Source organism: Myotis daubentonii, chromosome 3 (assembly GCF_963259705.1).
Source record: "Myotis daubentonii chromosome 3, mMyoDau2.1, whole genome shotgun sequence".
Classification (NCBI taxonomy): domain Eukaryota; kingdom Metazoa; phylum Chordata; class Mammalia; order Chiroptera; family Vespertilionidae; genus Myotis; species Myotis daubentonii.
The window spans coordinates 181,996,983-182,021,013 of NC_081842.1; the positions used below are offsets into that span (position 1 = coordinate 181,996,983).

The window sequence follows — 24,031 nt, forward strand, 5'->3', positions numbered from 1 at the left end:
CAATAAAAACATACTTTAAAAAATAAATAAAATAAAAGGCTGTTTGTACATGGAGAAGCATTCTCAACTGTGAGAGCTAAGTTCTGGATTTTTCTTTCAAAAAGAGGTTCGTCCAGCATTGGTGTTAAATACTATAACCCCTCAAAAGTCACCATCCCATTGTAAGGCGTCCAGGTACACTGTCCTCACCAATGTCGCCATCCATCTTTTAATTGTCAAATGTGGCAGCACTGCACCTGACCGGTTTGGCTCAGTGGATAGAGCGTCGGCCTGCGGACTGAAGGGTCCCACAAGGGCATGTACCTTGGTTGCGGGCACATCCCCAGTGGGAGGTGTGCAAGAGGCAGCTGATGGATGTTTCTCTCTCATCGATGTTTCTAACTCTCTATCCCTCTCCCTTCCTCTGTAAAAAATCAATAAAATATATTTTTAAAAATCTGGCGGCACTTTGCTGACCTTACGGGACTCTGCTCCTGGCATAACTGACCACCCTTTCTTCTTGAAGTGATCCTTGCATTCGCTCCTGGGACCCTTTCCACCCTCTTCATTCTGCCCCACTCTTCTTGACCGCTTCCCTGGTTCCCCGTGGTCTGCGTCCACTCCTCTCTGTGCCTTAGACAGGAAATGATGCTCACATCCTTGTCTTTGGTCCCGAGCCCCAGACCCCTATATTTAGTGTCCTCGTGGGCAGCTCCTGGGGGACTCCACCGGACCTGAACCAAACTCCCAACTTGCTCCCCACTCCCAGGCTCCCTCCATTTGCCCGTCATTCATTCTTCCATCTACACTCTTACCCGCATACGTACACCTGAATCAGTCCCCAGGGGCCCTGCTGATTTCTCTGTGAACCTCTGCAAGCTGAAGTCCTTGTGCCCATTACAGGTGATTTTTGGACTCATGTAAACTCCAGGGAGCTAAAGTCGGGACAGTCTCTAACTTCCTTCCCCTGCCAGGGGCCCCAGGACACCCTCTGCTGGAGATGGTAACTCAATCTCTCCGCATGGACTTGTTGGCCCAGGCGTGACCTGCATGACCCAGGCCAGCAGCATGCCAGGCCTATCGGTTTATCTCAGGTAGATAGACTATCAGCCACAATCTGGGTGGAAGAAAAAGTCAGCTCCGTAGGCAGACCTAATCTGTCCTTGTCACCAGCCCTGGCCAGATCTTCTTGACTCCCTAGGGCAGGGCAGAAAGAGGAAGGGACAATCCACCTGCCTCCTTTTACAAATGGGGAACCAGGGCCAGAGAAGGGAAGGCGCTTGTTGTAGGTCTGTAGATCCCTGGTTTCCCAACTCCCAGGCAGGGCAGATAGGCCGGGGGTGGGGGCTCAGGCCAACATCCTCGGCTGCCTCTTCATGTGCTCAAAGTTCATATTCAGGGTGACAGGATTTTCTGCTTGACCCGTTAAGATCCTGGGAGGGAGAGGGAAGAAGCGGAGGGTGGGGAGGGAGGAGGAGCTCCACCCTCCACAACTGCCAGAAGGAGCTGCCCTGCCCTGGATAGAAAAAGGTGCTCTTGGGAGCTCCTGCCTCCCACCCAATCCCAGCTGCAGAGCACTCGGGACTCTGGGCCGTGAGGAGTTGGGAGACACTCTCCAGAGTGGCTGCCATGGCCTGCAAGAAGTGCTCAAACAAGTGGTGCTTTGCCGGCGTTGCCAGTGTGATCCTCGTGTGTGCCATCGGATTGGTCCTGGGCTACATGATGCTGGGGGTGAGCCAGCCAGGTAGGTCCCTCCCCACCATGCCATTAGCTTAGCTCCCCTCATCCCTCACTCCTTGTCCCCACCAAGGCAGATCTAATCTGTCCTCGTCACCCACCCTCCTGGTCCTCAGCCACAGCCGTGATGGCCTTCTCTCCCATCCCACATCCCCACCAAGATTCAGCTCCGTTTGCCTCTCCCATTCCCAACCACCCCAAGACCGCTCCCCTGAGGAAGGTTCCTTTGGCCTTCTTTCCCTCCCTCCTTCACCAGGCTGCCGTTGCCTGAAAATCACACTAAATCTTGGTCTTCAGCCCAGACCACGCCCCCCCCCCTCCCGGTGCCCCCAATAGGCATTCCTTCCTAGCAGTGATTTGGGCGTCTCAAACGGTGCATTGAGCCAAATTCACCCTTTCCCCCTGGGAGCAGCCCCCTCATCCTTCTGCCTCAGGCCTTTCTTCTCAGGCCCTTCACCTTGAGGCATCTGCCTTCTCCCTCCATGGGCTGCCTACCACCTTGCCTTCCCAGGCTCCTCCGGCTTTCCCAGGCTGCCGGCTCCTCCCGGGCCCCTGAAGTGGCCTGCTCCCTCCCGCACGGTCTCTGCCACCAGTGAGACCTTTCTAACCACAGAACTCACTCGCTGCCCTCAGCGCACGCCCAACTCCTTTGCCGTCAGTCAAGGCCATTTACAACCTGATCACAAAGCTTTTATCACTCTTGCCACTTCCTTTTCTCTACATTCCACCTGCAACAAGCCAAAGTTCAGTCCTTCAGGCGGCCATCTTCCTACAGTCAAGCCTTTGCTTCTAATGTCCTGTGCCCCATACCTGTTCCCTTCTCTGTAAATTTCTTGACTGCCCCAGGCTGGTTCGGAGCCTCCTTGCACCCAGGAGCCCACGTACTGCCCTCTCCCGCAGCACTGGTGACTGGGGTCCCGCTGTCTCTCTGCTAGCTGGCATGCTGGGCACACCCTGGAGCCCAGAGAGGGAGGGTGGGTGAGTGGACAGGGGTCCTGTGGCTAACATCACCTTGGCCTTCCTTCTAGGCTGTAAGGAGGATGCAGTTTGTCGCCCAGATGCAGACATGCTGGACTACTTGCTGAGCCTGGGCCAGATCAGCCAGCGGGATGGCCTGTTGGTCACCTGGCACCATGCTGCCAACAGCCAGAAGGACATGAGGGCAGCCCTGGAAAGTAAGTCCAGCTGTGTGGACGGAGACAGGCCAGGGCAGGAGTGGGGGAGATGGTGGTGTTCCCCGAAAGGGGACCTGGCCCTTGGCGTGTCTGCCTAGGACAGCCAGTGGTGTGTGGGTTCTTTGTGTGTGTGTTAATCCTCACCCAAGAATATTTTTCAATTGATTGTTAGAGAGAGTGGAAGGGAGGGGGAGAAACAGAGAAACATCGATGTGAGAGAGACACATCGATTGGTTGCCTCCTGCAACCGAGGTACATGCCCTTGACCAGAATTGAACCCAGGACCGTTACTCCACTGAGCCAGACCAGCTAGGGCAGTGTGTGGGTTCTTGCCATAGTGCAGGAAACGTTTCACAACACGAGTCCAGGTGAATTTTAGAGGATGTCTATTAAAGCTGGGGGGAGCGAAACAGGAACGGGCTGAGGACATGAGTCTAGGCTGGTCTGCTTTGGCTCCCCAAGAAGTCAGAGGAAAGGGGCTTTGGGGACACTGCTCCCCTGGTTGCAAGCCTTGTGGGGTCCCTTAGAGTTTAGGAGACGCATGCCGGTGGGGGAGGAAGTGTCCCTGGTTTAGGGAAGGTAGGATTCACTTCGTGGCTGCAAACTGCTTGTTTAACTATCATCTGTTTCCCTACTTCTGGTCCTGGCTGACTGGCCTGTCTCAGGGAGAGCAGAGGTGGGGGTTAGACAGCACTGCCTATCCCGTGGCACGATGGCGGCTACTCACCTGGCTTGTCAGACTAGGGAGTGGGGGCTCAGAGGTGAAGGGACTGGCTCAGGTTGTGCAGCTGATAAGCTCTGAGCCTCGGGCTTGAACCAGAAGTCTGATTCCAAAGTCATCACGTCCTGCCCGCCCTCCCTGCTACCTCTCCCATGACCCGTCAGTGACAACTGTCCCTGCTGAGGAGGCCTTTGCCCTCAACACCTAAGGAAACCAGAAAACGTGTGCTTGAGGCCCAGCGCTACCAAGCTGTAAAAACCCGAGCAAATAGTGCAGCTCCTCTGAGTCTCCAATTGAGAGTGATTATGGCAGCCCGTCAGCGACGGCTCACTGTAGGGACGGGCACACAGGTTCCACGTGGGTTCTCCTGGATCTGCAAGCAGTTTCATGGGTACCATGTGGCGAAAGTAAAAAGGAGGCTCAGAAAAGTTGGGTGACTCACCCAGGGTGACACCAACATAGGAACCCAGAGTGGTTGGCCCCACACTCCTGGCCACTGCACTACGCCCGACCCAGTTCAATAAGGAAGAAATAAAACTAAAACAGTAACCATCCAAAATGAAAGGCATGGCCCTCAGATTGGAGCATGCTTCAGATTGCTGACCCCACCCCAAGCTTCTGAATCAGTGAGTCTGGAGTGGGGTCTGAGAATTTGCATTTCTGATAAGTTCCCAGGTAGTGCTGATGCTGCCAGCCCCACAACCAAAATCTCTCAATTTCAGAAGAGGAAACTGGGGTCCAGAGTGGGAGGCAGTCTTGTCCAAGGTCACACAGAACAAGGTGTAGGCACCAGGCCTCTAGCTCTTAATCCTATAGGGTCACCACACCGGAGGGCCTGGGTGTGAGTGCCTGGGAAAAGCTTGCTGAGTGAATGAATGGTTAGGGAGCACTTCTTGGAGGAGGCAGGCGTGGTGGAGAGGAAAGGCCACCACAGGCTGGGAAGAGCCAGTTTGCTGTGCTTCAGGAATCTCCTCTGGTTAAAAGGCAGATTGCCAGACCTTGGTGATAAGAAAAACATCCCTCCTGCTGATGAGAGAGCCAGGCCAGAGAGGGAGGACTCCTATCTGGGAGATAAGACCTGGGGTGAACAGGACTCACCACCCCTGGGCTCATCCCATGTCAGCCCAAGAGTAGCTGACAGATCCAGCCCTACCAAGCTGTGACATTGGCCAAGAAGAAAGCCAAGGGCCCCACCCAGGCAGTGCCAACAGCTCAGAAGCATGGAGAGGCACCCTTAGCATAGCTTCAGGGGTCCAGCGAGGACCCCAGGCCTGGCTTCTTCCTGAGAGCCCTGTGGTGGGCCCCTGGGAGGAGGGCGGTGCCACCATGGGGGCGGGCATCCTGATGGAGAGCCAGTGGTAGGGTTAAACTGGTGAAGTCATCTTAGACATGACCAACGTCCATGCGGAGAGGAGGGGTCAGAGTGAAGGCCTAGGAGGCAAGACAACTAAATTCAAATTTTACCTTGGCTCTTTACCAACGAAGTGATTTGGAGTAAGTGACTTCACCTGCCTGCAGCTCAGTTTTTCCCTCTACAAAAGGTGTCTTGGTAGGAGGACTGCATCATTTATTATTCCAACCAGGGCACTTTGGATAGTGGGAGAGATCATTATTAATAATTATGCAGTCCTAGCCGGTTTGGCCAGTGGATAGAGTGTCAGCCTGCGGACCGAAGGGTCCCACGTTCGACTCCTGTCAAGGGCACGTACCTCGGTTGCAAGACCCTCCTCGGCCCGGGCCCTAGTCAGGGCGTGTGCAGGAGGCAACCAATCTGTGTTTCTCTCACATTGATACTTCTCTGTCTTTCCCTCTCCCTTCCACACTCTCTAAGGATTCAATGGAAAAATATCCTCGGGTGAGGATTAAAAAAAAAAGAAAAAGGATTATGCAGAGGTAACAGAAATATACTAGACTATCCCAGGCAAACAGGGACATAGTGTCACCTAGTTAAGTGAGCTACTCCATGTAAATAATAATTAACACTCGGTGAATGCCTAACCAGGGATATTTTATTGTCTAATTCTAGTAAATGAGAAGGAGATACAGAGATGTCAAGTAACCTGAGAGGTCAGGCTCACACAGCTCTGCAAGTGACAGCTTTTAATGATAAGGGCGGTTTTTCCAGAAGGAAGCTGGACCCAGGTGGCAATCACAAGGAGACGGGTTAGGGCCACAAGGCACTCTCCATCCGTTCTTAGTCCACTTTGCTGAGCATTTGCTGGGCCCCTGCTCTGGGCCAGTCTCAGGAGGAAGACTTAGAAGTAAGAGGTGGCCCTGTCTGTAAGGGGCTCACGGTGTCACAGGGGAAGCAGCTAGTGCAAATCAGGGAGGCAGCAGCAGTCCAGACTCCAGTCCCGGCTCCCTCCCGACGCACCCCACTGCCCCCAGATGGGAACTGGCAGCTAGATGGGGTAGGAGACCCCTCAGATCCATTGGCTTGTGTACTCTTGTATCTGCCCAGCTGTCCCGGTGGACCCGGCTTCTCTGGGCCTCACTGGAGGCCAACCCTTTGGACCTCTCTGTATTCCCAGGTAACCAGTTATTTGTGTTCAAGCCATACAAATTAAGGCTACCCTCACGAAGCCCCTCAGGGTACAATGTGGTTTTATGTCCATGTCCTGTGTTCGTGGCCTGGGGAGGCTCATCCCCATTATGCCAGTGAGGAAACCAGGGAGACGGGAGCTCTGGGCAGGATGCAAAGTGGGATGAAAGCGGGTGATGCAAAGTGCCAGGCTTGGTGCCAGGGACCATCTGCACTCTGCTTCCTTCCCTTCCTGGAACCTTACCGAGATTCTATTTATTTATTTATTTTTAACTTTATTTTGTTTAAAGTATTACAAATAGTACATATGTCTCCTTTTTTTCCCCGTTGACCTTCCCCACACCCCTCCCCAATCCCCCGGCACATGCCCCGCCCCCATCCAGTGTCTTGTGTCCATTGATTATGCATACAAGTCCTTCAGTTGATCTCTTACCTCCCCGCTCCGCAACCCTCCCCAGCCTTCCCACTGTAATTTGACAGTCTGTTCGATGCTTCTCTGCCTCCGTATCTATCTTTTTGTTCATTAGGTTATAATTTCTTTATTATCCATGAATGAGTGAGATCATGTGGTATTTTTCTTTCTCTGCCTGGCTTATTTCACTTAGCATAATGCTTTCCAGTTCCATCCATCCTACTGCAAATGGTAAGAATTCCTTCTTTTTTATTGCAGCATAGTATTCCATCGTGTAGACTACCACAGTTTTCTAATCCATTCATCTGCTGATGAGCACTTAGGCTGTTTCCAAATCTTAGCTATGGTGAATTGTGCTGCTATGAACATAGGGGTGCATATATCCTTTCTGATTGGTGTTTCTGTTTTCTTGGGATATATTCCTAGAAGTGGGATCACTAGGTCAAATAGCAGTTCCATTTTTAAATTTTTGAGGAAACACCATACTGTTTTCCACAGTGGCTGCACCAGTCTGCATTCCCACCAGCAGTGCCTTTTTCTCCGCCTCCTCTCCAGCACTTGTCATTTGTTGATTTGTTGATGATAGCCATCCTGACCAGTGTGAGGTGGTACCTGATTGTTGTTTTGATTTGCATCTCTCAGATGCTTAGTGACTTTGAGCATGTTTTCATGTGTCTCTTGGCTTTCTGAATTTCCTCTTTCGAAAAGTATCTAGTTAGGTTCTTTGCCCATTTTTTGATTGGATTATCTTCCTTTTGTTGTATGAGTTTCCTGTAAATGTTGGAGATTAAACTCTTATCAGTGATAACATTGGCAAATATGTTCTCCCAAGCAGTGGGCTTTCTTGTTTTGTTGATGGTTTCTTTTGCTGTGCAGAAGCTTTTAATTTTGATGTAGTCCCATTTGTTTATTTTCTCCTTAGTCTCTCTTGCCCTAAAATCTGTAGACACCAGATTTTAGAGAAATCTGAAAATTCTCTGTGACTTTGGGCAGTCTTTCATTTTTCTGGACCTGGGCTATTTAATCATTCATTCATTCAACAAACTTTTTTTAGTCTCTTTCTTTAAAAAAAAAAAATTAAATTGAGCCCAGCTGGCATGGCTCAATAGTTGTGCATCAACCTATGAACCAGGAGGTCACAGTTCCATTCCCAGTCAGGTCACATGCCTAGTTTGTGCACTTGATCCCCATTGTGGGGTGTGAAGGAGGCAGCTGATCAATGAGTCTCTCTCATCATTGATGTTTCTATCTCTCTCTCCCACTCCCTTCTTCTCTGAAATCAACAAAAATATTTTTCCAAAAAAAATTAAATTGATTGGGATAATGTTGGTTCATAAATACTATTATGTGAATTTCAGGTGTAAAACTTTGCAATACAACATCCGTGTACCCTGCTGTGTCTGAGCATCCCAGGCTAGCCTCCTTCCATCACCCTATATTTGACCCCGTTACCCTTTGTCCTCCCCTCAAGCGCCTCTCCTCTGATAAAGACTTGTGTTGTCTGTATCTATGAGTTTGTTCTCTTCGTTCACGTGTTGCTTTTCATTTTGTATCCTACAGAGGAGTGAAATCAAATGGTTCTTGTCCTTTTCCATCTGACTTTTTTCACTTAGCCCTGGTGCTCTCAGACCCATCCCAGCTGGGGTGTCACTGGGCATCCGAGGTGTAGGGAGTGCCTCCTGGAGCACAGAGGAGGTCGAGAATCATGTCCTTGAAGTGGCAGCGGACAGCCAGGAACCCTGCTGCCCAAGAACCAGGCAGCCCAGAGAGCAGGGCGTGGATATTGAGCCCGCAGGAGAAAGGGCTCATTGTGGCAGATGGCCTACAGCCATTCCTGTGTAAAAAGTCCCCAAATGTTGCATCATTATTTATTAGTAGAAAAAATTAGAAACTATAGGAATGTCTCAGGAATAGGAGGGGGTAACTAAATCGAGGGGGTAACTATGTCTCCTTTTTTTCTTTAACGAAGCATATAAAAGTTTGTGAAAATGTGTCATATTGTTGAAAGAGATTAAACATTAGACATGCAGTGTGGTCTCAACTGTGTAAAAACTATACAGTGGCAAAAACGAAAGAAAATATATCAAAACGTGAACTATGGTGGAAATGTGGATGGACAGTTCCCTTCGTCCTGCTTTTCTGTATTTTCCGAGTGTTCCATCATAAACATGCAATAGGTTTTATGATGAGAAACAACTGTTTAAAAACTACCAAGAACTGATTGAGTTCTGTGTCTTATCCAGGCGACGTCATGGTCCTGGAGGCGGATGTCAACCTAGAAGGGCTCAACACGGCCAACGAGACAGGGGTCCCCATCATGGCGCACCCCCCACTCATCTATAGTGACAACACCCTGGAGCAGTGGCTGGATGCTGTGCTGGCCTCTTCCCAGAAGGGTGAGCACCTCTCCGCCCCTCCCCAGCTCCCAGCCCTCTGGTCCTCAGACAGCGGCAGCAGGGACCGCTCCCCTGGGAGGCAAGTCCAGTTGCTGTCATGAGCTGCTCATTGCCTTGGTTTTCCAGCCCGGACTTCCAGAGGCCCAGGCCGAGGGAATTCCAGGCGAGATGGGGATGTGAAAGGGTACATCCTGGGTGTGATCTGGGTGTTACCTCTTGGACACAGGGGAGATGGAGGATGTTGCTCCCTCCTGCAGGGGTCCTTACCCCCTGGGTTAGTTCTGCCTGTTTGAAAGCCCTTCTTCACACTCAGCCAGAATCCGGTCCCTTTCTTTCTTCCCCCATCCTCACCCTCCCCCCCCCCCAATCCCCTCCCCACCCCCCCCACCCCCCCCCCCCCACACACACACACACACACCATACCTGCTCTTTCAGCCCCAGGAAGTCATGTCTTCCAGTTCCTTCTGCTCTGGGCATGAGAAGCCAGTTCCCCAAGCCCTCGGCCTCCTCCCGCAGGTATCAAGCTAGACTTTAAGAGTATCAAGGCTGTGGGCCCCTCCCTGGACCTCCTGCGGAGACTGACAGATGCTGGGAAAGTCCGGAGGCCTGTATGGATCAACGCCGACATCCTGAAGGGCCCCAACGTGCCCATCTCCATCCAAGTCAATGCCACACAGTGAGTGTTCCCATCTCTGCCCCAACTGTACCCAGCCCCCTTCCTTCCACATTTGGCACAGGAAGTGCTCAGGGGGCCTTTCCTGCCTTTGCCTCCAGAAATACCATACAGTCTGACCTCTGAGCCTTCACACAGGCTGTTCCCTTTGCCTCGAATGCTTTTCTCCCATTTCCTGATGAACCTTTGCCCAGTCATTACCTCCTCCAAAAGAGCCCCAACACCCAGGCTGAAAGCACACCTCCTCCTCCCACAGCCCTGATTCCTCTGGGTATGCTCTGTATCCCCAGTGACCGGGACAGGGCTTGACCTGCTAGGAAAGTCTGCTGACTCCTTGCCCAGCCCCCATGAAATCCCAGCACTGCCACCAACAGCCTTCACACCACTGCATGCTACTCTACAGCTCACAAAAGAGGGTCCCATAAAAGGATAGGATATTACTGATTTAATTCCTATGCAGCATCACTAGGCTAGGAGTATTCCCCCTCATTTTACAGATAAGAAAGCTGACAGCAATTGAGGCTTAATTTATTGAATGTTTATTATGTGCCCCAGGCACTTTAGTTGAAGAATACACTTTAATTCTTTTTAAATCCTCACCGGAGGATTTTTCATTGCTTTTTGATAGAGTGGAAGGGAGGTGGGGCCGGGGGGGGGGGGGGGGAATTGGTTGCCTTTTGCATGCGCACCTACAGGGCAGGGAATCCTGCCTGCAACCAAGGTACATGCCCTTGACTGGGAATCAAACCTGCAACCCTTTGGTGTGCAGGCTAAAGCTCATGCTCCGACCACTGAGCAACCGGCCAGGGCCCATTTAACTCTTACAATGAGAATGAGGTAGGTACTATTTTCATTTTATTAGTATAGGAACTATCTCATCAAAGTGAAAGGACCTGCCTAAGTCTAGCACTTGGCAGAGCGAAGATTCAAAGCCAGGCCTTGGAGTCTAAGCCCCACACTCCTTATCATCCATCTCTCCATCCATCTGTCCAGCCAACCAGCCAACAATCCATTCATCCAGTATTTGTGAGTCTCAAACTGAGGTGCATTTGGAAAGCAGTAGTTTGAAAATTGTAGTCAGTGGCACAAGAGAAATATATCTTTCTCTTCTTGGAGTATTGATTTTACTCAGTAGTTGAGGAGAGAGAAGGGAACATTATTTGCCTATTAAAATTTGCATCAGGGCAAAATCCGAGTGAAATTTTAAAATAAAATCTGAAGCTTCAGAGACTCTCACAGAAGGCAGAGCCCAGACCCCTGGGGCTCTGGGTTTCATTGCCTCTGTCTATAAGGGGATGCTGAAGAGGCCCTGCCCCCAGGGATGCCATCTCTGAGAATCAAAGCGGCCCAAGGTCACAGTCAGGACCTGAACCCAGACCCCCTGACTCTAAAATCCATGCCTATTTGTGGGGCCTTGAACAAGCCACTCCCGCTCTTCAGGACTCTGCTTCTGCCTTTACATCATAGACTCAACAGGCCCTGCCACGTTCCAGCACAGCAATGGGAACCCAGGAGGTGAGGACGGGGCCAGCAAGGCTCTGAAAGACGTGTCTCTGATTCGCTGCAGGTTCCTGGCCTTGGTCCAGGAGAAGTATCCTGAGGCCACCCTGTCTCCAGGCTGGACCACCCTCTACCTGCCCCTGTTCCCGAAAAGCACATACACCCGAGCCATGATAGAGAAGATGCAGGAGCTGGTGGGAGCGCTGCCGCAGAGGGTCACCTTCCCCGTGCGGGCTGTCATGGCGCGCGCTGCCTGGCCCCATTTCAGCTGGCTGCTGGGCCAGTCGGACAGGTGAGAGCGCCCCGCCCCTGGCCCAGCCCCTGCTCCTGCTCAACCCACCCCGAGGCACTGATGCCCCCAGGAAGATCCCAGATGCTCATGGCTGGTCTTAAAGATTCTAGTCTAACCCCCACGGGCACTCACATCCTATAGAGCGTCCCTTTCTGCTTGTATACTTCTGGTGATGGGCAGCCCATCCATTGGTGGATAACTGACTTCCTGCCTGTTGAGTTTACACTAAGACATAACTTGCCTCCCCACAGCTTCCGCCCAGGGGAGCCAGCTGTGGGCTGCACAGATTGTCCCTGCAACCTCTGCCCCAGCTACCCAGCCCCACCTTCAGCAGCTCCCCACAGGAGTCCTGAGGCTTCCCCCTTCATCCACACTGCTCCCCTCTCCCCTGTGCCCGTCCCCTTTCCTAAAACAGAAAAGAGGCACCCTCTCCCTCCTTCTGGGCTTCTGCTTCCAGGTATCCTCCCCAAAGCCTCTGTGGCTTCTTCTGCCCCCAGGAAGGGGGTAGCTCTGGAAGAAGGGGCTGGTGGGAAGTCCGAGGCCCCACCCCTACCCAGCTAGGGTCCAATTCCGAGCACAGGGTCTGAGGACCCAGGTGGGCCTAGGCCGACGTTGAGCCTGCTCTCTGGGCCCCAGGTACAGCCTGACACTGTGGCAGGGTGTCACGGACCCCGTGTCAGTGGACGATCTCCTCTACATCCGGGACAACTGTGCCAACCACCAAATCTACTATGACCTCTTCGAGCCTGTCCTGTCGCAGTTCAAGCAGCTTGCAAGTAGGGAGTGGTCTGGAGGGTGGGCTGGATTCTGCAGGGGCATCGGAAGGGGAAGTCCTGGGTGGAGTAGGGAGAAGGAACCACTCAGCACCGATCGTGTGCCAGTCCTGGTGCCGCGTGCTACCTAAGCTGCATCTGTCCATGGAGCAGAGGTTGCATTTCCGTACGCGGGAAAACGGAGGTTCAGAGCAGTGAAGGAACTTATACAGCCATCCAGCTTGCCCGTGGCACAGCTCAGATTGGAACCCAGAAAATTCCAAACCCATGTGCCTGCCCTGGCAGCCTAGCTTCTCTGTGGGTTACGCTAACACTTCAGAGAGCGGCCCCTCTGCTGCACCCACTCACCAATGATCCAGATGCTGCCTGTTCCCTTGTTCAAACCCCTCATTCCCTGACTCCAAACCTAGGAGAGCCTGCAGTTGGGCCATGGACCCATCAGATTCAACATTCCTCTCCTGGGAGCCACCCAGGTGAAGGGGAACCAGACAAACCTGGCTCCAACCGGTTCCAATCCCAGCAACTCTGCCATTGGCTGTAGGATAGAAGTGTGGCTAGCTGTGGCACACAGAAGGCGCTCTGTGAACGGCAGCGCTTCATTATGACAATTTGGGGTCCCACAGTGAACGCCACGCGGAAGCAAAGTTACTATACAGGAGGCAGCCTGATCCCCCTTCTCCAGCTCCCCGGGGGCGACGCTCTGAGCGTGGAGTGGCAGGTTCCTGACATCCGGGGCAATGCAACAGGAGCAACAGTTCAACTCTCAGGTGAGGGCTGCAGCCCCTGTGCTCCCAGCTAACCTGTAGGGGCTTTCCTTTGCTTGGGGCAGGGACTCTGTTACCTTGGAACATAGCAGCTAGGAGGTGGGGGAGGACAGTGTTGCCAAGGGGATGGGGTTCCTGGCCTTCGGACCAGCACCCTTGAGCCCTTAGCCACACTGAGCTATGAGAGAGGCAGACACAGTCATTGTGGCCTCCGCCGCCTCTCCCAGGAAAAGAAGGCATGATCCTGCTGAACGTCAGCCTCCAGGAGTCTGGCGCTGGAGATGCCGTGCCCATCGTGCATGCCTCGAGTGACTCTGTCCTGGCGCTGGAGTCGTGCCTGCTGCAGCTCGCCACACACCCTGGACGCTGGGGAGTCTATTTGCACATAGTAGAGCCCACGGCCCTTCGGCCAGCCCTGGCCGTGCTGGCCCACCTCTCCAACCTCAATCGCCTCTCTCTGCCTGTGTGGGTGGGGGCCACAGTCTCCCATGGGAGCTTTGCAGTGCCTGGCTACGTGCCCGGCAAGGAGCTGCTCACCGCTGTGGCTGAGGTTTTCCCCCACGTGACAGTGGCCCTGGGCTGGCCTGAGGAGGTACTGGGCAATGGCTACGAGGAGCAGCTGCTCACGGATATGCTGGAGCTGAGCAAGGGCCTCTGGCAGCCTGTGTCCTTCCAACTCCAGGCTAGGTCTCTGGGCCAGAGCACGGCCGGGGTGGTGGCCAGGTTACTGGCAGCCTCCCCCAGGGCCACGGTCACAGTGCAGCACAGCCCTTGGGCGGGCAGCTATACATCTGTGTGGGAAGGGCTGCTGGCGGCCAGGGCTGTGGACAAGACCCGGGCCTACTACATGCTGCCCCGGAGTTATCGCGAAGACCTGCTGGCAGATGTTGGCAGAAACTGACCACCCAGTGGTGCTGGACAGGAGGTCCCTGGGGCCAGGCTTCCCGTGGGGGAGGAGGGAGAAATAAACGCCCTGCCTTCCTCAGCGCGCTGCACATGTGTCCTGGGCGGGGTGGTGTGGGCGTGTGGTAGCTGCTGCGGTGCCTAGAGGGTCTGGAGGCTGGGCGCCAGATCATTTCGGTTGTCCAAAAGGAACTTCTCACAGGCCTTGAAGGTGTTGTAGAACTCCAAAGAGAGGCCGGCCACGTTGGTGGTCACATAATTGAGAAAGCCCGAGGTGGCCTGGTTGTAGTAGGACACCTGCAGGACAGGAAGCCACACTCAGGGGCGCTGGGCCCGGAGCGGGAGGGCAGCAGCCTGGGGTCTTCAAAGGCTACGTGGCTGGCAGGCGTGGCCTCCTCAGGCAGTTCCCCTGGCCCCTCCCTCTGGGTACTGACAACCCTAGGGTCTCTGCCACCACACACTGTCCTGTCATCGGGTGGCTCCCTGCCAGCAGGGAGGCCCTGTGAGACAAGGAGCAGAGCCCAAAACAGAATCCTGTTTCAGTGAAGGTCTATTAGGGTCTTAGAGATGAATGACAATTACGCCCAGAGATTGTCCTGAGAAGCTCATCAGGGAAATGTGTTACCAGGCAAGTCTCAGGGGCCCCCTCCCCACCTCCACCGGCCACCCCCCCCACACACACCCCCACCCCCCACGGCTCTGGGCCAAGGAGGGCAGCTGCGCAGACCCTCCCTCCTCGCTCTCAGCCCCTCCCCCGCATTTCCAACACCGACTGCCCTGCTGAGTCAGGTGGGCCCTGAGAACCAGAGAAAGCCTTCCCAGACAAGAAAGCATATGCTAAATGAACGTTAGATGAGAACCAGGCTTCTGCCCTCAGCAGGCAGAGCTTTTCCCAAGTCCCTGCAGGGGCCTCGGACTTTTCCGCACAGATTAGATTTTAATGAAGGCTCACTTCTAGCCCCTGACATGCTTAGCCCCCCCTCCCCCCCCCCAGCTGTAAGAGCCCACTGTCGAGCAAGGGGTGGGAGCCCACAGCTGGCAACTGTGAGCCGGGCAGTGCTGAGCTCCGTGCATGTGGGTTGGGGTGGCTTGGGTGGGGGAAGGAGTCACTTGGCCTCACCTTGGTCATCTGGTCCCCTTCGCGCCAGATGCAGAAGCCTGAGCAGAGGGTCTCCCCACGCCTGTACTCTGGCGTCTCGGGGTGGGTGGGCAGCGTAACTGACCGTAGTGCAATGACATAGGGGTCCCTGCAGTGAAGGGAGGGGAGCACAGAAGAAGATGAGGGTTGTCTTGCCAGCCCAGGCTCTGGAACCCCCTCTGGCTCTGACCCAGCCTCTGGAGCTCCCCTAGGCACTGACACCAGTCTAAAGTCATGTAAACTCTTAGAGGGCCCATGTCTGGCTCCAGGCCAGGCTGGAGAGGAGGCACCTGTACGTTAGCCCTGCATTTGCCAGGAGCCAGCGGGACTCACTGCAGATTTTCTGGAAAAGCCCCTGAGGAAGCAGTGTGGGCTTTGGGATTTGTCCGCTTCCTCTTTCTGTGCCTGTCCAGCAGAAGTGAGCCGTCTGTCCGGCATCCTCACCAGGGCTGTCAGAGATGGCGGCCAAGGCGGCGCCTTGTGAGAAATGGCCTTGCCACCTCCGGGTCAGGGATTACCCTGCTTTAGAGGGAGCAACCAGAGGGGAGGGTGTTCCCTGTCCTCCATGGCAGCTCTGAAAAGCCAGGAGACGGCAGAGAGCCGACTCTAGCTGATGTCCCCTCCCTGCCCTGCCCACCTCCCACCCAGCAGGCAGGCACCCACCCGTGGTCGCAAGGCTTCCGCCGAGAGGCCAGGATCACGAAGTCCTGGGGCTTGGGGTCAGTGCCGAGAGTGGGGCTGATGACATGGTAGATGGCATCGTCCTCATCCACCTGCTGCACTAGTTCCACGTTCCTGTGAGGAGGCCCAGACCACAGGGCCCAAGAGGGTCACACCAGCTCCTTGTAGGAAAGCAGGTCTGGCCTCCCTGAGCCAATGCTTGGGGGACACTTCAGCCCCTACACACTCAGCAGGGCCCACAGGTGGGCAGAAAGGCCCGGCCAAGATGCATGCACGCACACACACGTATGCACACACACGTGGGTGCGCGCCCACACACGCACACAAATATACCTGCACAGACACAAACCTGTGGGCATAGCTGCATGCTCAGACACATGGATAGACACCTACCGCACACACACAGACCCATGCGTGTCTGGACAGTCTGTGCAGGGCAGGTGCACGTGCTGACTCAGAGGTGTGCTGATTTCCTGGTTGTACTGAACATTTAGTGAGTACCCACTGTGTGCCAGGCACCACTCTAAGGGCTGCAGGTGTACGGTGCATTTCAGCCCAGGTGGCAGGTACTCTTAGCAGCCCCTCTTCATAGGGGAAACAACCTGTCCACAGCCACAGAGCTAATAGAGAAGCAGAGCTGGAATGTGCCCAGGCCGTCGGGTACACTGTACCCGTGTGCCTGTACATACATGTAGGCTACCAGGGGTGGGGAACCTTTCTTCCGCCAAGGACCATGCGGATATTTATGGCATCATTCACAAGCCACACAAAACTATCAACTTAAAAATTAGCCTGCTCTATTTGGTCAGACATTTCATTAACTCACCCCTAATGCCTTGGCAGGGCCAGACCAAATAATTTCGTGGACCTTATACAGCCCAGAGGCCCGATGTTCCCCACCCCTGGCTTATACCAACACATGCACACATACTCACACATATGCATGCACACACACACACACACACACACACACACACGAGGACATACACAGAGGTACACATGACCATGTCCAAACCTGTCACCTTCTCCCCTGCTCCTCTGCCCTCCACAGAGGCTGTCTCAGGAGCAGGGTGGGGAGAAGCAGTGTGGGGCTCTCTTTCCCCTCAAGCTACTTCCCCCAAATCCCATCAAACAGCGAGATCTGACCTGGCCTTCAAGGCCCACCCCAGCCCACTTCCTACCATACAGCCAGCTTCCCCAGTGCCCACCAGCAAATCACCTCTCCGGCTTCTCGAATGGCACTGCCAGCAGGCCTCGGGTCACCTAGACCAGGCTTTTTTTAAAGCAGCACCTCCCTTTTTGCAAAGAAATCTTAAGCAGAAAGCCCGTGTGTAAGGCCAATTTATCGAAAATCAGACGGCCTGCTCACTGGATTTCTAAGAGCACAGGTCCTCCTTGTGGACAGACTCGGGAATAGAGGCTCCTCGTAACAAGCCAGTGGAGAAATGATCAAAGGGGCGCCCCCCAAAGCAGGGTGTTGGCATAACAGACAATGATTTCACAGGCACTTGACAAAACCACTTTCAATTTAACATTCATACTAAACACTGAAATCCTGGCTATTTATATCCATACCCAGATGTAGAGCTAACACATGGTAAATTCAGCAAATTGGCCACTCTCCTAGTTGGCCTGAATCGGGGAGGGGGTCCCAGCCAGACTTTCAGCCTTCCATCCCCCACCCCAAGCAGTATCTGGAACTCTCTTGGGAACAGAAAACTCCTGAGAACACAGATTGAAAATCACTGATCTATCCCTGAGGGTAAAGCTAAGACTCACCTCTGAAGCACACATTTTAAGAAAACTAAGCCCAGGAATGAAATGGAAATGACTTGCCCAAGGTCACACAGCTAGTTGGACCAGAAACAGGACCAGGCCCTCAACTTCAATTCCAGGCTCAGTCCTTCTCTGAAGGCTCAGAATGACCCTAACCCTGACTCCCACCTAACCCATGACTACAGTCCCCTACCCCCTCCACCTCCATGCCCACTCCACCACCCAAACCCCAACCCCACTAAAGGCCAGCCGGGCTGAGCATAATAAGGAATAGCTCAGCCAAAGGACACCTGAGGACCCGCCCTCCCCACCAGGCCTGAGACGGGAACTGGCCCCACCTGGGCCCTGGCCCTCACCGGTAATGCTTGTCCCACTCAGGCCTCCGACGCAGGTCTGAGAGCAGCAGGAAGGCGTGGGCCGCATCCACATTCACCAACATCTCCATGTGGAAGGAGAGGTACTTGTCATCCTCCAGGGTGTACAGGCCGACCTGCGTGGGACAGAGGGTGGCCTCATTCGTGTATCCCCTCCCCAGACTATGCTGGGAGTGGGATGGGCTGACTGGGATGCTGGAGGCCAGGGCTAGAAGCTCAGCACTGCCTCTGACTTGCTGTGTGACTGCAATTAAGTGACTCAAGCTCTGTGAGCCTCAGTCACATCCCTATGAAAGTGGCTGTTGAGATAATTCAGCACAAGTGGACAGAAAGGTGTTTTAAGAAGCAGTGATTTGCCTAGCCAGCATGACTCAGTGGTTGAGCTTCAACCTATGAACCAAGAGGTCACGGTTCGATTCCCGGTCAGGCCACATGTCCAGGTTGCAGGCTTGACCCCCAGTGGGGGTCAATAAATAAAATCAATAAATATAATATTATATATATATATATATATATATATATATATATATATATATATATATATATATATATATTTTAAATCCCCTTCTGCCCTGGCCGGTGTTTCTCAGTGGTCAGAGTGTCGCCCTGCGAACCGAAGGGCCTTAGGTTCAATTCCCAGTCAAGGGCACATGTCTCAGTTGTGGGTTCCCTCCCTGGCCCCAGTCCTAGCATGTCCAGGAGGCAACCAATTAGTGTGTCTCTCTTACATCAATGTTTCTCTCTCTCCCTCATTCCTTCCACTCTCTCTCAATGAAAAAAATATCCTCGGGTGAGGATTAACAAAAACAAAAAGCAAAAAAAGAAATGCCCTTCTGACAGGACTGAGTTGAGAGACTTTCTGTTGCTTGCAGTCTGCCACCTCTGGTTGCTCAGAAGAGAATGGTGGGTGGGTGCGGTCAGCTACCTGGTTGATCTCCGAGGACAGCGCCCAGTTGTCCTTGGCCGCAAGCATCTTCAGGGAGGAGATGTTGTTGTAGCTCAGATACACCTGGACAGGGCACACAGAGAAACCTCGCCTTCTCCCCTCCTGCAGGCTCAGTGCCGAGGCCATGCTGGGGTGGGGGAGGAGCTGGGGTGGTGAAGGAGGGTGGGCGCTGGGCTTTGGTGGTGAAGGAGGGTGGGCGCCAGACTCGACCAGCAACCCTGGACAAGCCACTCCTCCTCTCAGGGCCTCAGCTCCCTCCTGCCAAGCAGGGGACATCAGGAGAGCCCTTTGCTAACTATGCATCTTGAGGCATTAGCATCCTGTCCCCTTCAGGCCTACCTCCAACCCCACTCTGACAACGGGGACGGGTGGGCCTGAGGACTCTCCCCTCAGAGCTGGGGACTTACCTGGTTGCTTGGGTCCCAGGGCACAGAGAGAGGCATCTCCTCCTGCTTGCAGGACACAATGTACTTCCTGGGAGAGAGGAAAGGTGACAACCTTGATCCCTCGGGAGCCCATCTCTTTGAACAGGCTTCACCGCATGCCAACTGTGTGCCAGGCCCTGTGCTCAGCCCAGAGGGCAGGAGAGACCAGTGTCTGGCCAGGGAGACGGGATGGGCACACAGAACACAGCAGCGAGAACATACAAACTCAGTCAGAGGTAGGACAGGATGAGGGGAGGGGTGCCGGTGCCAGTGCCGGTGCCGGTGCCTAGTGAAGGCTCAGTGCGCCACACCCTGGCTGAGCTCAAGCGACTTCGCCACTATGCCTCGGTGTCCTCATCTGTGAAATGGGATCTGCAGTCACCCCTGCCTCAGAGGCTCATCACAAGAACGGCCTTGGCATATAAATGCTCCATAAACACACACTTTTCTTACTAACAACAAATGATGATACAGTGCTTCCTTGAGCCATCGCTTCTCCTCTCTGGGCCTTTCTTTCTTCATGTGCCAAATGGACATCAGAGTCCATGGAAGGAACAAAAGATTTTAAATTGGCCAGACCCGGCCAGGTTCAAATTCTCACTCTGCCAATCACTCCTGTGTGCCCGTGGCCACAATTCCTCTGTTCTCGGTGTCCTCGCCTGTACAATGGGCCAGTCAGACATGGGAGGTGGAATGAGGTGTCACGGATGTAAAGGGCCCAGCTAGTGCCCAGCACAGGGGCCGCATCGAAGAAATGCAAGTCCCTGAGGCCGGGGAGCAGGTGGACAGCCCTGCACCCTGTGTCCCCTCCCACCACCCAGCCCCAACTTGCCTGTCCAGGCGGATCTTCCTCCTGGCACTGGCCTCTCGGTACCGCCGCTCACCGTCCTGGGGAGAGAAGCAGGGACAGACTATTGGACAGATGGGAAAACAACTTGCCCCCCGTCCCTGTTACTGTCTGACCACCCCCACCCCTCCCAAGGGCCCAAGGAGGTCCTGCAGCCCTGAGGTGTTCTGGCCCCACTGGGGCCGCCAGAGTCAAAGCAACCTGAACAGGAACATGCCAGGTCACTGAGCCCCAGCTTCCCCTCAAGTTCTCCGAGTGACCCTGGGAACCACTGCCCTCACCAGACCTCAGTTTCCTCCCCAGTAGAATGGGATCCCTAAGGGCACTTACAATGGTAATAAGAACACATATTTATTGAGCACTTACTACATGCCAGGCATTCAGCTAAAGTGCTTTCCATGCAAAATTTCATTTAACCCTTACAGCAACCCTCTGAGGTTGGGACTAGTATAATCCCACTTTACAGAGGGGGAAACTGAGGCACAGAAAGATTAGGGGACTTGCCCAAGGACACAGGAACAAGCACTGACAGGCTGACTCAGAGCCTGGCTCTTAACTTCTACTTCTAAGGTGTCCTCAGCCGGGAGCATTAAACGGCAAAGGCCTGAAAGCATCTGCGGGCCTGTGCACTGCATCGCCCATCTCCTAGGCTCCCACTCCTCCACGGACCGCCCACCCTCGACTGGCCAATACCCAGCTACGAGCAGGGAATGTCACAGCCAGGCTCAGCCGTGTGAGGCAGGCAGGACAGGGACCTTCCCAGTGAGAGCTCACTCCCTGATCCTCCAGAGAAAGCCAGGCCTAGCCCAGTGGAGGCACAAGGGAGCATGACTTGAAGGGACAGCCTTTGAATCCAGGCCCTGATTCTCCTTCCTGCCTCCTTACTCTCCCGTCACCATCATCATCACTGTCAGCACTTCCTGAGTGTCTGCAGGCCTGACCCAGGCACGGGGTCAATATCCCATAGACCCCACAGCCCCGTGAGGACTGGGCTGCAGGCGCACCTGGAGGACCCAGAGCTCACAGAGGCACCCACTAGAATGTAGCAGAGCTGGTTCCAACACACATCGCCCCAAAGCCAGCGCTCTTCCAACGCTGTTAACACCCACGATGAGCCAGGCCCGCATGCACGGTCTGAATTCTTTCAGGCAGAACAAGGTTTCCACCTGGCACAAGGGGCATTTCCAGGGGCCACACAAGGGCACCCAGCCGACGGGCAAAGCGGGGCTTGTTGCTCTCGGGCCTATCAGGAGCTGGCAGGCACCCCCACCCTGGGCAGAGAGGGGGGAAGGCAGCTGGGGGGAGGGCAGGGTGCTGCACCCACTCACCCCAGGCTGGGGCCGAATCCAGGGCAGCATCTGGGGCTGGTCATTTGGGTCCAGGACCACAAAGGTCATGAAGGCGCTGTTGATGTGCCGCCGATGGGCCTCGGCCTCCTGGCGGTAGGCCTCCACGCACACGCCCACCTCCATGCTGAGGGCGAGGGAGGGCTGCTCTCATGCTGGGCAGACCTTCCCACGGCCTCGCCCCTCCCAACACACATGCACACGCGCATGTGCAGGCACACACATGCACTCCTGCAGTTCCTCCTGGGTCAGAGCCCCTCTGGCAGGAAACCCAGAGCTGCTCCCTTTGGTCAGTGTCTGCAGAGCACCTACTGCGTGCTCGGCCTATGCCAGTCACTGGGGACTCAGAAATGAACAAACCTGTCCGATCCATGTTCTCATGGACTAATAGCTGGGGGTTGCAGCCACAATATATACATATGATGATAGTATGTTATGAAACTATGTTATGGAAGAATACAGGCAGAGAGGGAGGCGCTGAGCCCAATTAGAAATAGTGTTCATTATACACCCAATCGTCAGCACTTTATAACAGCTCAGTGGCTGCTGTTTCTCTATATCTGACTGTCTTTAATAATTATAAAATAGCAGCCACCGCCCTCCCCCTCAGTTAAGAAGGTCTTGACCCCATAATGTAGGCATCATACAGAGGGGGACACTAAGACCTAGAACAGGGTAGTAAGTAAAGTCACACAACAGTCAGGAGAGAATCTGGGCTGGAAACCAGGCCTCACAGCTTTCCCCCTGCATGGCAGCAGAATATGTGCTGGTCAGGCTGTGAATAATAATAATAATAATAATAATAATAGCATCAGCAGCAATGGCTGACCTTCACTAAACATGTTCTGTGGCGTTCTACTAGTAACAGGTCACTGAATCCTTAAAACTATAAGATAGTTGTGGTGAGCCCCATTTTACATGAACTGAGGCTCAGAGAGGTTAAGTAACTTGCCCAAAGTCACACAGCTAGTAAGAGGTGAGCCAAACTTGAACCTAGGCAGCCTGGCTCCAGATCCTTTGCTTTTATCGACTATACTATATGATCTTTGGAATCACCAAAAAAGATATTTAAAATAAGCTTTCATGGGTGTAGATGTCAGGATTCATTTCAAAGGTAAGGGCTCTGGGGACTAAGTTTCGTTTTAGGCAAAGGGTGGGAAAAGGTATGATGACAACAGAATACTGGCAAAAGGTGGTCTGTGATCCACAGTGTGCAGGCCTGGAGGCAGGAGGCAGGGAGAGAGAGACAGAATGATCACGTGGTACTATCTGAGACAGCAGGAGACACAGGGCTGGGGGCGCCCAGAGCAGGGAACATCAGAGCTGAATCTTGATGAAGGTGAAAGGACTGAGCAGGTTTGCCATAGAGTCCGTTCTCAGGTCAGGAAGAGCCCTCAGCCCCCAGGAACCCCGATCCTGCCCATCCCAGCCCCTCACCTATGTTTGAAGGCGTTGTTCACAATGGCCTTGAGCACCAGGCGGTCCCCAACCTGGGAGGGTCCCCGGAAGTGAAACATCTCAATGGCCTTCAGCGTAGGGTGGGCACGACACAGCCGGCTGGAGGAGGCCAGGGGTTGGGGACAGGAGAAATGCCCCTAGTGCTTTAGCCACTGGCTTAAACCAGCCTCTACCCCTACCCCCATCCCCAGACCTAGCCAAAACCACACGCACCACCTTCAGGCCCATCCACTCCACTCAGTGACAGTCCTGCCCAGAGGAACAGAACTGAGTCCCATTTCAGAGCTTCGAGTACTGAGGTCTATGTGCATGGCTAGGGAGCAGCTGAGTCTGAGGTGACAGAAGAAAGCCTAGGGCAGGGCTTGGGGCAATCCAACCAAGCCCTTCCAACCTTTGTATCTTAGCACCTGCTGTCCCTACTACCTGGAAGTCCTCCCCTTACCCAAAGCTACTTGTCATTCAAGGCCCAGTTGAAGTGCTCTTCCTCCAGGAAGCCTTCCCGAACTATCCAGACTCTGACTTTTCTCTGAGATCTTATTGCACTCATAGGGCACTGCTGATATATTGTGGCTAAGGGACGGAGGGGAGAAAGGAAGGGAGGCACAAGCAGGACACTCTCCCCTCACCTGGCTGCAATGGTGGCCACATTCTCCATCCAGGCCATGATCTGGCCCCCGAAGGTATTGCCCTGGTGATTGGCGTGGGGAGGCAGGACCAGCTCCACACTCTCCACCCGCGTCTTCTCGGCCGGCACCACATGGCTGCAGTCTCTGCTCTCCAGATCTGACCAAGGAGGGGCAGAGGGAGGGAGGGGGGAGGTGAGAGGCTTTCCAAGGGCAGCCCAGGACCCCTCCACCGCCTCTCTGCCCCACCCACATTCTTTTATTTACTCAGCACCTAGTGTGCTGGACCTACACGAGGAATGGGGGGAAACTGGATGAGAGAGATGAGGCTGGCACCGAGCAAAGGGCAGAACACTAGCTTTGAGACAACATACACCTGGGTCTACAACTCAGCTCCACCCCATACAGGCTGTATTTCCTTGGGCAAGTCAGTGCCCTTTCTGAACCCCAATTTCCCATGTGTAAAGGGCAGATGTCAAACTCATCCGGAAAGGACAGTGAAGATGAAATGCGATCTCCGTTCTAGAGTGCCTGGCGCCAAACTCAGGAG

General features: G+C 54.0%; 2 protein-coding genes across 5 annotated transcripts in view; one reads left to right on the plus strand and one right to left on the minus strand.

Moving 5' to 3' along the window:
• Positions 1 to 1,217: 1,217 nt before the first annotated feature.
• FAM151A (family with sequence similarity 151 member A) lies at positions 1,218 to 13,949 on the plus strand. Of its 2 annotated transcripts, none has more exons than XM_059689452.1 (8): positions 1,218 to 1,723; positions 2,745 to 2,891; positions 8,810 to 8,962; positions 9,479 to 9,638; positions 11,203 to 11,427; positions 12,064 to 12,203; positions 12,824 to 12,967; positions 13,192 to 13,949. In XM_059689452.1, exons 1-8 carry the CDS (start codon positions 1,609 to 1,611, stop codon positions 13,863 to 13,865), a joined length of 1,758 nt encoding a protein of 585 aa, XP_059545435.1. In that variant the 5' UTR covers positions 1,218 to 1,608; the 3' UTR covers positions 13,866 to 13,949. The 2 variants fall into 2 exon arrangements, with proteins under 2 accessions (XP_059545435.1, XP_059545436.1); XM_059689453.1 differs by lacking the exon at positions 1,218 to 1,723 and adding an exon at positions 2,488 to 2,621.
• Positions 13,950 to 13,999: 50 nt separating this feature from the next.
• ACOT11 (acyl-CoA thioesterase 11) overlaps positions 14,000 to 24,031 on the minus strand; it is a 42,503-nt gene continuing 32,471 nt past the window's right edge. For 2 of the 3 annotated variants that reach the window (XM_059689449.1, XM_059689451.1), the window contains exons 7-16: positions 23,485 to 23,641; positions 22,838 to 22,957; positions 21,383 to 21,527; positions 20,040 to 20,095; positions 19,190 to 19,256; positions 18,762 to 18,845; positions 17,819 to 17,952; positions 15,669 to 15,800; positions 14,988 to 15,114; positions 14,000 to 14,164 (exon numbers count right to left, since the gene is read on the minus strand). In XM_059689449.1, the coding sequence (XP_059545432.1) occupies positions 14,009 to 14,164; positions 14,988 to 15,114; positions 15,669 to 15,800; positions 17,819 to 17,952; positions 18,762 to 18,845; positions 19,190 to 19,256; positions 20,040 to 20,095; positions 21,383 to 21,527; positions 22,838 to 22,957; positions 23,485 to 23,641 (1,178 nt within the window). In that variant the 3' untranslated portion in view covers positions 14,000 to 14,008. Of the gene's footprint in view, positions 14,165 to 14,987; positions 15,115 to 15,668; positions 15,801 to 17,818; positions 17,953 to 18,761; positions 18,846 to 19,189; positions 19,257 to 20,035; positions 20,096 to 21,382; positions 21,528 to 22,837; positions 22,958 to 23,484; positions 23,642 to 24,031 lie in introns of all 3 variants that reach the window. The other variant, XM_059689448.1, reaches the window with a different exon arrangement.

Coding starts and splice junctions, on each gene's coding strand:
- FAM151A (XM_059689452.1), top strand. CDS start 1,609: ATGGCCTGCAAGAAGTGCTCAAACAAGTGGTGCTTTGCCGGCGTTGCC. Junction 9,639..11,202: donor ATCCAAGTCAATGCCACACA/GTGAGTGTTCCC, acceptor GATTCGCTGCAG/GTTCCTGGCCTTGGTCCAGG. Junction 11,428..12,063: donor CTGCTGGGCCAGTCGGACAG/GTGAGAGCGCCC, acceptor TCTGGGCCCCAG/GTACAGCCTGACACTGTGGC.